This window comes from Eptatretus burgeri, chromosome 1 (genome assembly GCF_056783735.1).
Source record: "Eptatretus burgeri isolate ZD-2024b chromosome 1, Ebu_testis_v1, whole genome shotgun sequence".
Taxonomy (NCBI): Eukaryota; Metazoa; Chordata; class Myxini; order Myxiniformes; family Myxinidae; genus Eptatretus; species Eptatretus burgeri.
In genome coordinates, this window is record NC_140961.1 from 16,047,477 (window position 1) to 16,062,335 (window position 14,859).

General features: G+C 42.3%; 1 protein-coding gene across 11 annotated transcripts in view; it reads left to right on the forward strand.

Annotated features, from left to right (window-relative positions):
* LOC147033930 (disintegrin and metalloproteinase domain-containing protein 12-like) overlaps positions 1-14,859 on the forward strand; it is a 135,776-nt gene that overhangs the window by 70,755 nt on the left and 50,162 nt on the right. For all 11 annotated transcript variants that reach the window (XM_085873424.1, XM_085873430.1, XM_085873439.1 and 8 more), the window contains exons 17-18: positions 7,620-7,697; positions 7,960-8,080. In XM_085873424.1, the coding sequence (XP_085729550.1) occupies positions 7,620-7,697; positions 7,960-8,080 (199 nt within the window). The remainder of the gene's footprint in view (positions 1-7,619; positions 7,698-7,959; positions 8,081-14,859) is intronic.

A 14,859-nucleotide genomic window follows, 5' to 3' on the forward strand; every position in this document is an offset into this window, starting at 1 on the left:
TTACATCATGATGGATGAAAAATGTGGTCTGTGTTTTTGCTTCAAAATCTTTGTTCCTAACAACCCCCACGCCACCCCCACCTCTCTCTCTCTCTCTCTCTCTCTCTCTCTCTCTCTCTCTCTCTCTCTCTCTCTCTCTCTCTCTCTCTCTCTCTCTCTCTCTCTCTCTCTCTCTCTCTCTCTCTCTCTCTCTCTCTCTCTCTCTCTCTCTCTCTCTCTCTCTCTCTCTCTCTCTCTCTCTCTCTCTCTCTCTCTCTCTCTCTCTCTCTCTCTCTCTCTCTCTCTCTCTCTCTCTCTCTCTCTCTCTCTCTCTCTCTCTCTCTCTCTCTCTCTCTCTCTCTCTCTCTCTCTCTCTCTCTCTCTCTCTCTCTCTCTCTCTCTCTCTCTCTCTCTCTCTCTCTCTCTCTCTCTCTCTCTCTCTCTCTCTCTCTCTCTCTCTCTCTCTCTCTCTCTCTCTCTCTCTCTCTCTCTCTCTCTCTCTCTCTCTCTCTCTCTCTCTCTCTCTCTCTCTCTCTCTCTCTCTCTCTCTCTCTCTCTCTCTCTCTCTCTCTCTCTCTCTCTCTCTCTCTCTCTTTACCCACCCTTCCCAGTCACACCCAAATGCTCCTGAGTTTTGTGTCTTTTGCACCTGAAAGGGTGGAAAAGTTTCTGGCAACCCTCAACTCTGACTCTGCAAATGGACCGGATGGCATCAGCTCATGTGTCCCAAAAACCTGCTCTGCTGCTCTTGCACATTTTCTCTCCACCCTTTTCACCCTGTTGGTTACCATAGGTCATCTTACATCTGTTTGGAAATTGGCCAACATCGCAGCATTACATTAAAAAGGTACAAAAACGAATCACCTTAACTACAGACCAATTTGCTTACTTCCAAACATCAGCAAGGTCATGGAATCAATAAAAACAGCTGACATAAAATTATTCCTTTTCTCCAATAGCCACATCTCAGATCATCAATTCAGATTCAGACATGGTCACTCCACCTCGGACATGCTGCTTCTATCCTCCTGACAATGGCGGAGGCCCTCAATATCAGACATGAGATTAGGGCCGTCTACTTGGACATATCTCAAACTTTTGATACAGTCTGGCATCCTGTCTTTCTCTCCAAACTGTCTGCCTATGGAATCCATGGCCAACTCCACTCTTGGATTACTGACTTCCTCCACTCTCGTAGCCAATGTGTGGCTCTCAGCGGAACCCTTTGTCTCCTCTCCCTGTCAAAGCTGGAGGACCACAAGACAGTGTTTTTGGCCCATATTATTCCTCATCTTCACCAATGATCTCACCGACTCTTTGGAAAATCCTCTTTATCTCTTTGCTGATGACTCCACACACTGCCGTGACACCTCTCTTCCCTCTTTTCAGACCTTGACAAAAATCACAAACTGGTCAAACACTTGGAGCATGTCTTTTAACCCTCATATATCTCTCTCTCTTTCTCTTTCTCTTTCTCTTTCATGACCGGACTGCAAATCCTTCCATCTACTTTCTCAACAACCCTCTTGAAGAAGTTCAGTCACTCAAACTTCTGGGTCTTACTCTCAGTCATGACCTCTCTTGAGCAAGCCACATTTCAAAACTGGCCTCCAAAACCAGATACCAACTGGGCATCCTCAATCATGCAAAGTCCTTCCTTGGCACACCTGAACTCCTATCCACTGAAAAGGCTTTCATCCGCAGCTTGATGGAATACTGCTCTCCCTCTGGGCTGGCTGGCTTCCCTGCCTTACATCTTGCTCAGCTTGATACTGTGGAAACAAATGCCTTCAATATCATTTAAATCTCTCATGATGAAGCTGAGACGATGGGCCTATCACTTCGCCATCACCAACAGGTCGGTGGTCTCTCTCTCTCTTCTTCCGACTCATTTCTGGTCTTGCACCCTCTGTCCTCTCCGTGCTTTGTCCCCCTCAGGTATCTGACACCTATTGAACCATCTTCCATACTCTCTTCAATCTCATTCTCCCCTCTCAGTCTTCAAGACAGCTGTTCACCACCATCCAAAATCCCGCCCCTCCCAAAAAAAGCGCATCCAAAATCATGATATTTCCTCCACCCGTTAAACCGCCCCGCACCCCTCCAAATGTTTTGCTTATGTATCCATATTGTCCAACCCTTGCGTTCTCCCTTACCCCTCATCGTTATCTGTATCCCTTGTTTGATCGTCTCCATCTACTTTCTCCCTCCACCCTGCTGTTGGTGTTTCCCCTTTGTCCTGCTGTTCCCTTTGTTGTGTTGTGTCCTGATTTGTTCTGTGTCATAGCTCTTCCATTCTTCCATGAGCCGAGAGCATGTTTATAAAATAATCCATTTTCTGCAGGCATGAGTTGCACTGTTTCACGTCGTAGGAATAAATAGCTTTGACCTTGCTTCACTCTGCCTCGGCCAAATTGTTAAATTTTGCTCTCAATTTCCATGTTTTTGTTTTTTTGTTGTTGTTATTTTATACAACATGTAAGACTCATGGAGGAGCTGAAACACAAACCACATACTCATGAAGACAAATACATGACACAACACCAGACTTGACGGCAGACAAATGCAATCATTGACTGTATGGGAAGTGACGTCACTTCGCAGGGTATACTCTGGATACTGGTGATGCCATCTTTATGACGTTTCTTTTCTCTACACACTTAGGGGGACAACTAAGGAGGAATTTCCGTTTCTCTATGCATTCCAACCCATGGTATTTGTCCATGGTCTATCTTCTAAATACTGAGCATTTAGCGACGAAGCAACACGTACCATTTTTCAAGTCTTTGAGATGACTCGGCCAGGGTCGGAATCGAACTGCTGACTTCCTAGACTCAGAGATATTTCTCATTAGTGCTTGGTACTGTTTAAGCTGATACTTCTGCATAAGTTGAAATGAACCATTGCCACATCCTCCTCCATCCTCCTTCCACGTCTCTGTATTTGTCTGTGAGCACACAAATAGTATCACCATACATTGTTCTGATTATGAAACTTAACCGTAGCCGAGTTTGAAAAGTTTATAATTTGAGGAGGAGGTTGGAGTCCTGGGTGTCCAACGGACTCCACATTCACGCACGACTCCAACTTTCGGGTTCCCTCGAAACCAAGTTGTTTTATATATATATATATATATATATATATATATATATATATATATATATATATATATATATATATATATATATATATATATATATATACAAATATATATATATATATATATATACATATGTATGTATGTATATATATATATATATATATATATATATATATATATATATGTGTATATATATATGTATATAAGTATGTATATATTTCTATATATATATATATATATATATATATATATATATATATATATATATATATATATATATATATTGTTATGGTTGTGGAAATTCACAGATCACCATATCACCATTCAGGTACCCCGAAGATCAGTTATGTCGATAAGTCTGTGTCCAGATAGATTTCCCCACCAATGTCTAACGGGTTTTATTCGTGCGCCGGGCTGTGATCTTTGAGGTAGTATTATTCTTTTGCTATCTTTATTTTGGCAAAGAAACAATCATCTCCTCACCACCTCCACCACAACCGCCAACATCTCACCACCTTTGCCATAACAAACGACAACATCATCTCCTCAACACCTCCACCACAACCACCAACTTCTCACCACCTTCGCCATAACAAACGACAACATCATCTCCTTACCACCTCCGCCACAACCGCCAACGTCTCACCACCTTCGCCGTAACAAACGACAACATCATCTTCTCACCTTCAACTCCACAAACGCCGCCATCTTGTTCTCAGCAACAGCGTCCTCAACGAACAGCATCTCCGCCGACAGACGCGGGGACTCCCTCGTTGGGGCGGGAGCCGATGATCTCTACCACGTCCGCTTTGTCCGCGTCAGGACGGCGAGATCAGATCAAAATGCCAAAAGGGGCGGAGCCAGCGGGGGGTGAGAGGTCGAAGGTGGAAGACCAAACGCACCCCCGTACCCCATAAAAGGGCGCGCTGGAACGCCAAGCCGGCAGTCAGTCTTGAGTTCGTCTGGAGTCTGGGTTCGTGGTCCAGTCTGTCTGGGTTCGGAGACGAGTGGAGTCGGGGTGGAGAGCGCCAGTTTCAGTTCGTTCGGAGTCCGGGAGAGGTTCGAGTCCGGCGCAGGGCTGTTGCTCGTCGGAGCGCAGCGGAGTTTGGAGTCCGGGAGAGGTTCGAGTCCAGTGCAGGACTGTTGGGCAGTGGAGGCAGCCGGAGAGAAGTCGCCAGCCAGCGACATAACGGTCCGAGGTGATCGGGCCCCGGGACGGTCCGAGCGACGCTGAGGAATGAGCGGGCTTTTAAAAGAGCATCGACTCTTAAAAGAGCAAGGCCCGTTCGCTCCTCTGAGGCGTCGTCCGCTCGGCCCGATCAACCAGGCCGCACGACGAGGCCCGAACCAACCGAATCGCCATCACACCAGCTGCCGTATTGACGGCGAGACATCGAGTGTCGTCCAGCGAGTCACCACGAGGGTGGCAGGTAACCTGCATGGTCTCGCGGAGCTCTTTCTGTCTCCACAGCTCCGCGGAACATTAAAGGCCTACGGGTCCTGTTCTACCCTTTCCTTTTCTGGGGTTTTCTTTGCATGGAAGTTGTGGCGCCTTGTCCTTAAGTAGTGAACTGACTAAGTGATTGTGTAAATAATAAATTGAATGGATGTAGTTCTTTTGTTTGCTCACGTCTTGTCCCTACCCCCATTCATTGCCTTGACTGCATGCATGCATGTGTTCTAAATAAATGTCCCCTTTTGTTGAATATACACCTGCTCGTTGCGTCCCTTCCTCCATTGAGCTGTCGTAATTGCGTTCGCAATAATAGCTGGTTTTTAATCACCGATAAGATAATCGGGTCCGACAGGGCTTGGCGATAATAAACCGCTCGGCAATCGCAAATGGCGCGAGCTGCTCAAAGCGGAACGTGTCCGTACGGGTCCCGTCGAGGTGTAAATCCCTGGCATTTCTGTCTGCACGAATACTTTGGTAAATCGACAATTCGGCGATCAACCTTGTCACGCGTGGACAGAATAGTTTGCTGATTTATGGTGTGGTTAACAACACACCCATAGCTACATTTCGGCGTTGATCCGGAAAGCTGCAACTGGATTGCTATGTTCGGTGGGCGAGCACGGCCGCCATTGGCTAAAAGCGGTCGCCCGCACGCGGGGTGGTGAGAATCCACAATAATATAAATATATATATATATATATATATATATATATATATATATATATATATATATATATATATATATATATATATTTTATTTTTATTTTGGATACATTTGACCTTTTAAGCCCTCCTCACCCTGCTCAAATGTTTATTTTAAGACATCCAACATTTGTCTCTCCTGGTTAACAATGTTGGATGTTTAGATGGCTTTTTGCCATCTTGTTTTGAAATTGGTTACCTTATGAACATGGAGAATGGAGATCAACTCGTTGCTCACTGGGACTTGTGTCTTGTTAACAATCCTCTTTTAAAGCTGTCCCCTGTGTTTTCAAATTTAACGATCATCGAAATATCGGAGGAAGTTTGCTTTTTGTGCTTTCAGGTTCATGACATATTTATCTCGTCCCCTTTGGACACACAAAAGAGCATCCTTACTGACTCGCAATCCCATTTTCCTCTGGCACAACATATTGCACTACACCACACCTCCCACTCCGACAGCTTCGACACCAGTATTTCTCCCTCCGACTTCTCCCTAAGCGTACTGGGTTGCGTTGGTCGGCCGACCGCGCCAGGTATTGTGCGGCCACTTGTCCGCATCTGCTCTCTTTCTTTCTGAATTATTTCTAATTCTGTGTGTGTGTGTGTGTGTGTGTGTGTGTGTGTGTGTGTGTGTGTGTGTGTGTGTGAGAGAGTGAGTGAGATGGCACCTGTCGTAGCATAAGTTAAGATTATAGAAGTGATAACGGGATAAGTCTGCTCTTTGTCTGCTTTTGTCAATTGCTTGCCTTTTGTCGCACCCCACAAATTCCTTGCTATCCTCTGTTGTACATAATAATAAACCCCATTCACTGTGCCGCATCCCTTTCCTTGCTTGATTGTAAATAAATGCTTTGTATAGAAATGTTCCCAGCTCGTTTTCGTCATTTCCTTCATTGGTCCAGAATGGTCCGCATCCTCGCCTAGCTAGGATGTTATCCCCCAATGATCTGTTTTTTTCTAGCCAGTACGTCCTTGGGCAGTTATGCTCGGCTGCATCTGATCAGGTAAGGTGATCCGGTTTGAACAAGGCGTACTGAGGGCATGTCCCCCGGTAATTACATCACGTGACCTTTAGGTGAATGGTATCAGACGGAGGACCCTAAGTCATGTGGTCAAGTTATTGGAGTTCACGGTCGATTGCTGACCCGCCGTGTCACGAAGTTATTCGTGTGCGACGGCCTGCGATTCCGGAGAGTCTAGTGGGAACCCGAGGCAGCTTTCCCCCTTGTGGTTTTCTCACCCCCGACCCCGGGTCCGCAACAATATTTTGATCAGTGTGGAACACAAATCACCTTGTTTGCATTACAATAAACCTTCAGTTTAGCAGTAATTTGGCAAAATTGTACAGTCTCAACCAATCAAATTTTCCACTCTCAGTGTGGAAGAATATCGATATTCCAATAAAATGGCGGCTTCTAGCGATGAAACCACAGAGTTAACTTCATCCAAAATATCTGGTTTTTTTATTGCATGTTTTTGTCAAAGATCATTCCAAAATTGTAAGTTTCTTCGAGAAGGTTCAGCTCCAGACTGTTCCGTTTGACCCATCGGCTTCATATGGTTTCCATCGTGCCTGTTATCCATACTTGATGAACAAAGCTAATATAGATCGTGCTCGGAAATGCAAAGCAAGAGTTCAAAAGACCCTTACCATTTTCCTTTTTCTCAAGACTGCGTGGGATAGGGTGTTTATTGAACTTTGTAGTTTTAAGTTGTTTTCACAAGTATTCTGCTTTAATTGATCAAAGTCTTTTGATTGATCACATTGATGGGATACAACCTATTGTGTCGTCTTCGTCCAACAACGCTTTGACACAGGCCTATCTGGTTTCATCAATATGTACTGTAATTTAGTATCCGTGAAGAAATAGCAACTCGAGGCTCGAGCTATGTTCCCTGTTTTGTTTTGCTTCACAAGTTCATTATCATTATTAAAAACATTGATTACGAGATTTTGTAATTGAGAAATGCATTTCGATTTCCATTTTGATTACCTTACAAAGGAATTGCCGATAAAGTAACTTTTTGAAACAGATTTTGGGGTCATTCATCTCAGGGAGAGACAAAATAGCATGGCCAACAAACTCTGACAATAAGTTTGAGGGGAACAGGTCGACAAGGGACATATTTCAATTGGAGCAGAGAGGTCACAGATAGGCTTTTTTGGTATACAAAGTCGAGGCTCCTCGAGGAGCATTAAAACAAGGAGAGAATCATTGAAGTTATCATAGCTGTGGGTAAGCAAGAGAGACAAGAGATTAGCGAGAGTAGATCTCTTACAACCTTCCCCGGATGTTCCGCTCTGGTGGAAACCCTGCTTATAACAACCTTGTAAAACAACCTGATTCGTTTAAATTGACTCTTCTTTTTTTTTCACAGGCTTGCGTAAATAGGACATGCATGAGCATTGAAGCTTTTGGCATCTCAAAATGTTTGGAGAAATGCAACTTACATGGGGTGAGTTACAACCAGTAACTGTGATGAGCTTTATCGATTACATCTGTTGGTTTAAACACTCAATGAGATTGAAGTGACATTTTTTGGTGTGTGAAACTACTTAGAGGTGTAATACTTCCTGTGTGCTGGGATACATCTAAATAATACTTCTGCTGTTCCAATAGCATGCTTTTTGTACTATTACACCCCCCCCCCCACATTGTTTCTAGTTATGATGGATTGAGTTGGTTTGAAGACTCTGTTGTCATGATTGTTTGTGTAGGTCTGCAACAGCAATGAGAATTGTCACTGTGACGTTGGCTGGGCACCCCCTACATGTTCGGTTCCCGGTAATGGTGGCAGCATTGATAGTGGACCATATCCAGGGCCTATTACAACATCGAGTAAGTACAAAACGGGATTCTTGAGAACATTCTCCAGCAAGACCTTCAGGTTATTGTGGCTTGCTCTTGATGATTTTGCAGGTTTTGATTCATTATTTTCTGTGCAATATTTTTTTCATCAATAGATTGATATTCTTATTTTACATCGGCGTCAGTGTGATTGATAAAAAAAACTTATTCTTTGCCTCATCAAGGTTTACAACATCTTAATTGATTTGATGTCTATTTCCTATTTTGATTGGTTTGTAATCTGCTTTTGATCACCATACGAGTAGGACTTGGCTTTTCCCTTTTCAATAAGTTCTGAAGCCAAAAATTGCTCAGCATGTTTAATGCTTTGACCGAGTAAACTTTACCTTTTTTAAAACAATACTTTTTCTACATCTTCCTATCAATTTTGGGAAAGCAGCTGCTTCCTGCTTTCCCCACCTTTTCCAACCTGGAGAGTTAAAGGTCTGGTGAAGGATCAACAAACTCTCACTTTGTTAGTCCTCCCCTTGTTATATCTCTCACCCTTCCTTTGTTTACAGGAGATCATTCTAACAACATTGGGTCTCTCCCTTCTCCTGAACATTACATTAAAAAATAAAAAATAAATAGAGGGTTAATTTAATAATTTTTCAAATTTTGTCGACGTTTTTTGTTCCTTTTTAATCGTTTCATAATTTCCAAGGGAATTGTTCCCCTCCAATTGTAATATCTTTTCCATGGTCCGAGATGAATGCAAGTAAAATCAGTTGGTTATTGCTTCAGGAGATGATTGCTTTGAAAACCTTTTTTGTTAAAATTATCCATAAATGAGGATTGTATGAAAGAAACTTTACGCAGTCAACTTGGGTAATTAATCTGAACTATGATGCTTCTTGTGCTCCATAAAAGTCGGTGATGTGTGTACGTTTACGAAACCATGCATGACCACCTGTTTTTACTCCGTTAACTTTTATCTGAATTGATTGAAATTCATGCACTTCAATCAAACTGATCAACTTGAATTGAACCCCATTGGCTTCAAAAATGAGGATTTCCTGCTTTCGTATGGATCAGATTGTGCAGAACAACTTGATTCCCTGCTGTTGTTTGTTTTAATGTTTTTTTGCCAATGCTTACTCACCGAGTTTCTAACAGCAGTAATATGAGGCTAGACAAAGAAGTGTTTAGTGGAAACCTTCTTGCGAAATATGAAGCTTGTGAAGATGGGATGTTGATGCTAAACCAAATCTGAAGGTAGGTCTACACTTGTTTGTTGTCCTTCTGTACCATTTATTAACAGCTCTAAAGATGTAGTCATGTTGTGATTATGTATTGGTCGTCATTGGTAAAATACTATTGGATCGGCATTCAGTTTAGGAAGCTATCGAGCTGATTTTATCATCACTGAGGCCTGACAATGGCTCGACCACTGATACGAATGCCCCCTGCACATCATTAGGACAGGAATTTGGAATTTGCTCAGGATGCTGATGATAACTTTGGGTCCTTCAGGTTTCTTGACTACCACTGGTAACATGTAACCCAGTGCTACCTGCCGCATGGTTGGGTAGTCTGCGACTAAACTGACTACCCTCACTGGCTTGCCAGTGGGGAGGGTGACTGTGACACCCTGCAGGACTCAAAACAATACCTGATAAAGGGCGGATGAGCTCCTTTCGGGAGCCAACGGCCATCCAGTAAGGAGATGGTGTCTCCGAAAAAGCACCCATCCGGTTCGACCATTTTTTTAGGTAGTCGGTTGGAGACGGCAACTGCTCAGGGTAGTACTACGGTTCTGACTGAGGAGTGTTAAAGTGGTGCCCAGAACCATCTTACACTCTCGGTATTAGGATTGCTGGTCTTACTTTCTGTCTCACTCAAACTATAGCTACCGGACTAGGTTTAATGTCTCATTCTTGCAAACAAACATCATACACTTTTCAAACAGATTTCATACACTTTTGTTACTCACACACATTTATTCCTCACTTTACATTCTTTCTCTTTTATTTCTCTTTATTTGAAGCCTGGCCTTGATGAAGACTATTTAGTCTATGACTGGAGCCTTCAGCATAAAAAAAATAAAAAATTTAAATACTTGCCTTCTTATTGGAAAGTTACTGTTTGATCTTTACCATCTGCCAGCTTATGGTAGCAGACGGGACACTCAAGTTCCCTCAATTTGAGGGACACCGTACTCATTGATGCATCACTCTGCCTGTGAAGCACTAATCCGACAGTTTGTAATCGGATTGTGACTCAAACCCGGAGTAGACAGCTCAAAGGCAAATATGATACTTCCGCACCTTCCTGTCAGACAACATATTGGTAATACAGTACAGTATATCGATGTTATTAATAAACTGTAAATTTTGTTGATTAAATCCTCCATTAAGAATTGATTTGTTATACTTGAAGCAACAATAATGACCGGACGTTCATTTACTGTTTTGCAAGTAGGAGAGAAATGGTTGTTCCGAACCATATCGCCATGGACCTTCATCTTGTGAGCTATTATATTGACCTCTTGCTCAGACAGGTTTATACGGTCTACCAATAGGATAATGGGAAATTTGAATAACCTAATCAACCTGCTAGCACAATCTAAGAACTGAGCATTAAAGCCACCTTGTATCCTCGAAATCGGGACATGCCAGGCTTGCCACTTTAACAGAAATCTTGACAAACAAGAAACTTTAACATTTTCCTCGAGAATAAAAAATAAATCGAAATGAAAGGGAACAGCTCTGACTCGCACAGTGGCTGCATGTACAGTAAAAGGGAACTAAGTGAAATACACTGAAACCGAAAGGACACTCTCTCTCAAGTCTAACCACAAGCAACACCGATTTCTCATCGAAATCCAACCTTTGTATCCAACTACACCCCCACCACACTAACTCTGCAAAACCACCAGTCATGCTGTGTGTAAGACAATGGAGTCCCTCCAAAAAGATGATCCCTATTGTTGGCTCTAATTATGATGGTATAAAACTATACTCTTCACCACATTCCAAAATGGTGACGAAGAGAGTGCACTCCTTTACCACAAGAATCAAAAGTCAATATAAACTTGACGAGACCTGTAATAAGTTCATCAGAAATGACACAACTTTGTCTCGTATCTAAAATGGTATTTTAAAAGGTGGGCGTGTGTGGACGCGTGTGCGTTCGTGCGCACACAGGCACCAGGTTTAATGTATTGCAGTTTTAAGCACAATTCCACAATTTTGTGAAATGTAACCATAACATTTTTACATCTAATATAAACACAAGTTGATTTTGTATCTTGAGTGTTATGCTGGCTGATGAGTCATTGTAACCAGGAGTGTGCGTGCGTGCGTGCGCATGCACGCGCGCATGTTCTTTCCCTTGCTTGTTGTCGAACTGTGGCCTCACTGTCAGTACATTGCCATTTTACCCACTATCTCTTATTCCATGAGCAATGATTTTGTGTATAAAAATAAACATCATATTTGTGAAAACTAGTTCGCGAAGATGGAAATCGAAGGATGATGCGAGATTATTGCTTTTGAAACCGAGAAATATCGGGTCTTCATTCTTGTACCTGCAATCGATGCATGAAAATCCAAAATTAATAATGGGAGTCTTCAGTGGTGTTCAAAACTATGATTCTCATCGTTTATAAGATATTTGGGTGAAACAAGCGGATAATTAAGCACCATTCCATTCGCCGATCAAAATATATTTTGTTCTCAATAAGTATTCCGTTCGAGCATGGTGGATAGCTTCAATTACAATGTTGTTCGATAGATTTAAATTATTATTCTGAGTTAAGGAAAAAAAATACTCCCATTTCCAAACTTGTCGAAATATTTTATTGAAAAGCAATTAAATTGTTTAACCAGAAAATGAGTTTGTCCTTTCCAGTATATGGACAGCTCCAAAAGAGTCCGATACAACTCCCGATGAATAAAGCATTTTATATCACTCTTAGTTATACTAATCTATTGGATTAACATTTCGGACGTGTTCTAAAGGGACAGTGTTCAATATATCAAATCATTGGGAATATCATGATCTATAAATCCTACAATCAAGATATTGATACTTGCTCTTCATTCCACTGATTTACTGAAGAATTTACAAAGACTTGCCTCAGCAAAGATTTATAGGAATCTGATCCTGCTCATTGCTTCACATCATCCAGACTCAGGTTTTTGATGTTTCTCTTAATATGAAGTGAAACTCAAGCGACTAACCGATGTACATTCGATATCAAAGTTTTAAATGTCTTAAAGAGGTGGAATATCCTAAGTCTGCTGCAAATGATGTGCAAAAGCTAAGAACAAACACTTTGAAGACTTTAATCCGAATGATTTATCGAACTATCCCATCTCGGCCGAGCTATAATTTGTCATCCCGGTGATTCACAGGCAGGGTGATTCATCAATGTGTGTGTGTGTGTTGCTCCTCGGATGGACGTTAAACTTGGCATCCTGTCTGTCGACATTAGTTGGTGGATGTTAAAGATCCCATGGTGTTCTTCATGCTGAGTAAGCGAGCTATCGCCGGCCCAATGAACAAATTCCAAATACCTGCTTTATCTTCATGATCATACGTCAGGTCTGGCCACAGCCGGTTCGTGAAAGACTCAGGCAAAGCCTTTCCCAGGAATGTGGGAATAATTAAGGCCTTTCAAGAAGAAGCAGAAGAAGAATGAATCAAACTATCCAATGTACTTTGAAACCAACATATTTGTATGGATGGGCAATGTATCATTCCCTTTATTGACAGGAGGATTTGAATGGATGGATGAAGATGAGATTCCAAAGAAAACTATGAAAACAACAAAAGGGGATTTAGATCAAAACAGTCAGATTCAGTATTTATTTGAAGTCAATCTGGAACATCCAAAGTAGCGACATGATAAACATAATCTGCCATGTAATGATCTCAACTTTGTACAGGGAATGGTGTGAACTCATATTATATACATCAATACTGATCACTGATAGTTTCATCTGTACTATAAAAGAGCCGTTTGTCTGTCCGTGTGTGTGTTGCCATTTTTCTGAGATGGCCAAACGGATCTTCATCAAACTGTCAGAGGTTCATCAGTGAGTGTCGGAGAGTGATTTAGGCAAAAAAAAATTGTAAATTTTTTTTAATAGTGGATTTATTATTATTATTCTTTTTTAATATCTCTGTGCCTAAGCCTTTGAAGCTATGTGAAAGATAATATTTAATGCTCCCTGACCCCATTCCTTAGTGGGTTGGAATACAAATAATGTCGAGCGGTCACTTTCAAACCCGGAAGCAAGCTGTGCAGAAGTCCTGGAGCAGAATTCAACGTGTTGGCAGCTCTCTGGTGCAACCTGGTGTAACTGTTGCTCCCACCAAAGCCCTCTTTGCTTTGGGGAAATACATGTTCACAGCTCCAGCACACTCGTTTCTGCACACTCAGAGACTCAGGCATTTTCCTGCCTTCTGCATGGCAGCCGTTCCTCCAAACAGCAGTCTCTCCTCTTGGGGTAATTGTCGCTCTCCTCGTTTTTACGTCTGATGGTCAACCACATCTCTGCATGAGCTGCATCGACAATTGACAACCGCACTTAAGATAGTTAGTGTGAGAAATTTCCGAGGATAGCCGGAAGACTCAACAGCGAAGTGGGCTGTCACCATGTAAGTAATGAGGTCCTTGGGTTTGAGTTGCGGATTGTCAGACTTTTTTTCATACGAGCCCCACGCAGGAATTTATTCCAGTTTATGAAATCTCTATATGATAGTTATCTCAAAAACACACACACACACACACACACACACACACACACACACACACACACACATACACACACACACACACACACACACACACACACACACACACACACACACACACACACACACTGCCTTGCAGGCATGTAAGACGATGGCCATTATAATGCTTGCAGTGTTGGTGTGAGAAATCTCCGAGGCTATCCTGAAGACTCAACAGCTCAGCGGACTGTCGTGCGTAAGCAATGAGGTCCTTGGGTTTGAGTCCCAGGTTGAGTCAGAATTTTTTTCACACCAGCTCCACGCAATAATGTATTCCTGTTTATTTACAGCATAATATTTAAACACCTCCCATGCTCCTCTTGCTGAAACTGCTGCATTAAGCAACCAAGAAGGCCTACACAAGGTAAGCACTTTGCTGCTTCAAGCCCTTCCCAGAGTTCCTCCACAGCTATAAAGACATTCACAAATAGTACACACATGAGAATCCCAATGCAACATGCCCACTCAGCTGCTGGACTGGTTTCATCGCTTATTGGCTCATCATCAGCGAGAGCGCAGACAGCAATGCATACCAATGAGGATCCCAAGCATGTACCGCATGCAAATGTTAAAACACGGCCAAAAATATTGGCACCCTTGCACTTCTTTCAAATAACTCACAATTTTCTCTAAAAATAAGTTGAAATTCACCAAAGTATTTGGTGTCCAGAATTCTTTATTTCACTGTTAATATTGCAGAACCTTTGTTTTTGATTCAGAACTTAATATATCCTTTTAAATCAGAAAATAAAAAGAAATGCCATTGATAAAATTATCAACACCCTTGACTTAATATTTGGTAGCACAGCATTTGGACAAAATCACTGCAGTCAAGCACTTCCAATCGCCATGAATGAGCTTCCTCCACCTCTCTACTGGCAGTTTGGCTCACTCTTCTTGTGCAAACTGCTCCAGTTCTCCCACATTTGAAGGTGTCTTCTCCCAACTACTGTTTTCAGATCTCTCCACAGGTGTTCAATGGGATTTCGATCTGGACTCATTGCTGGCAACTTCAGAACAGTCCAGCG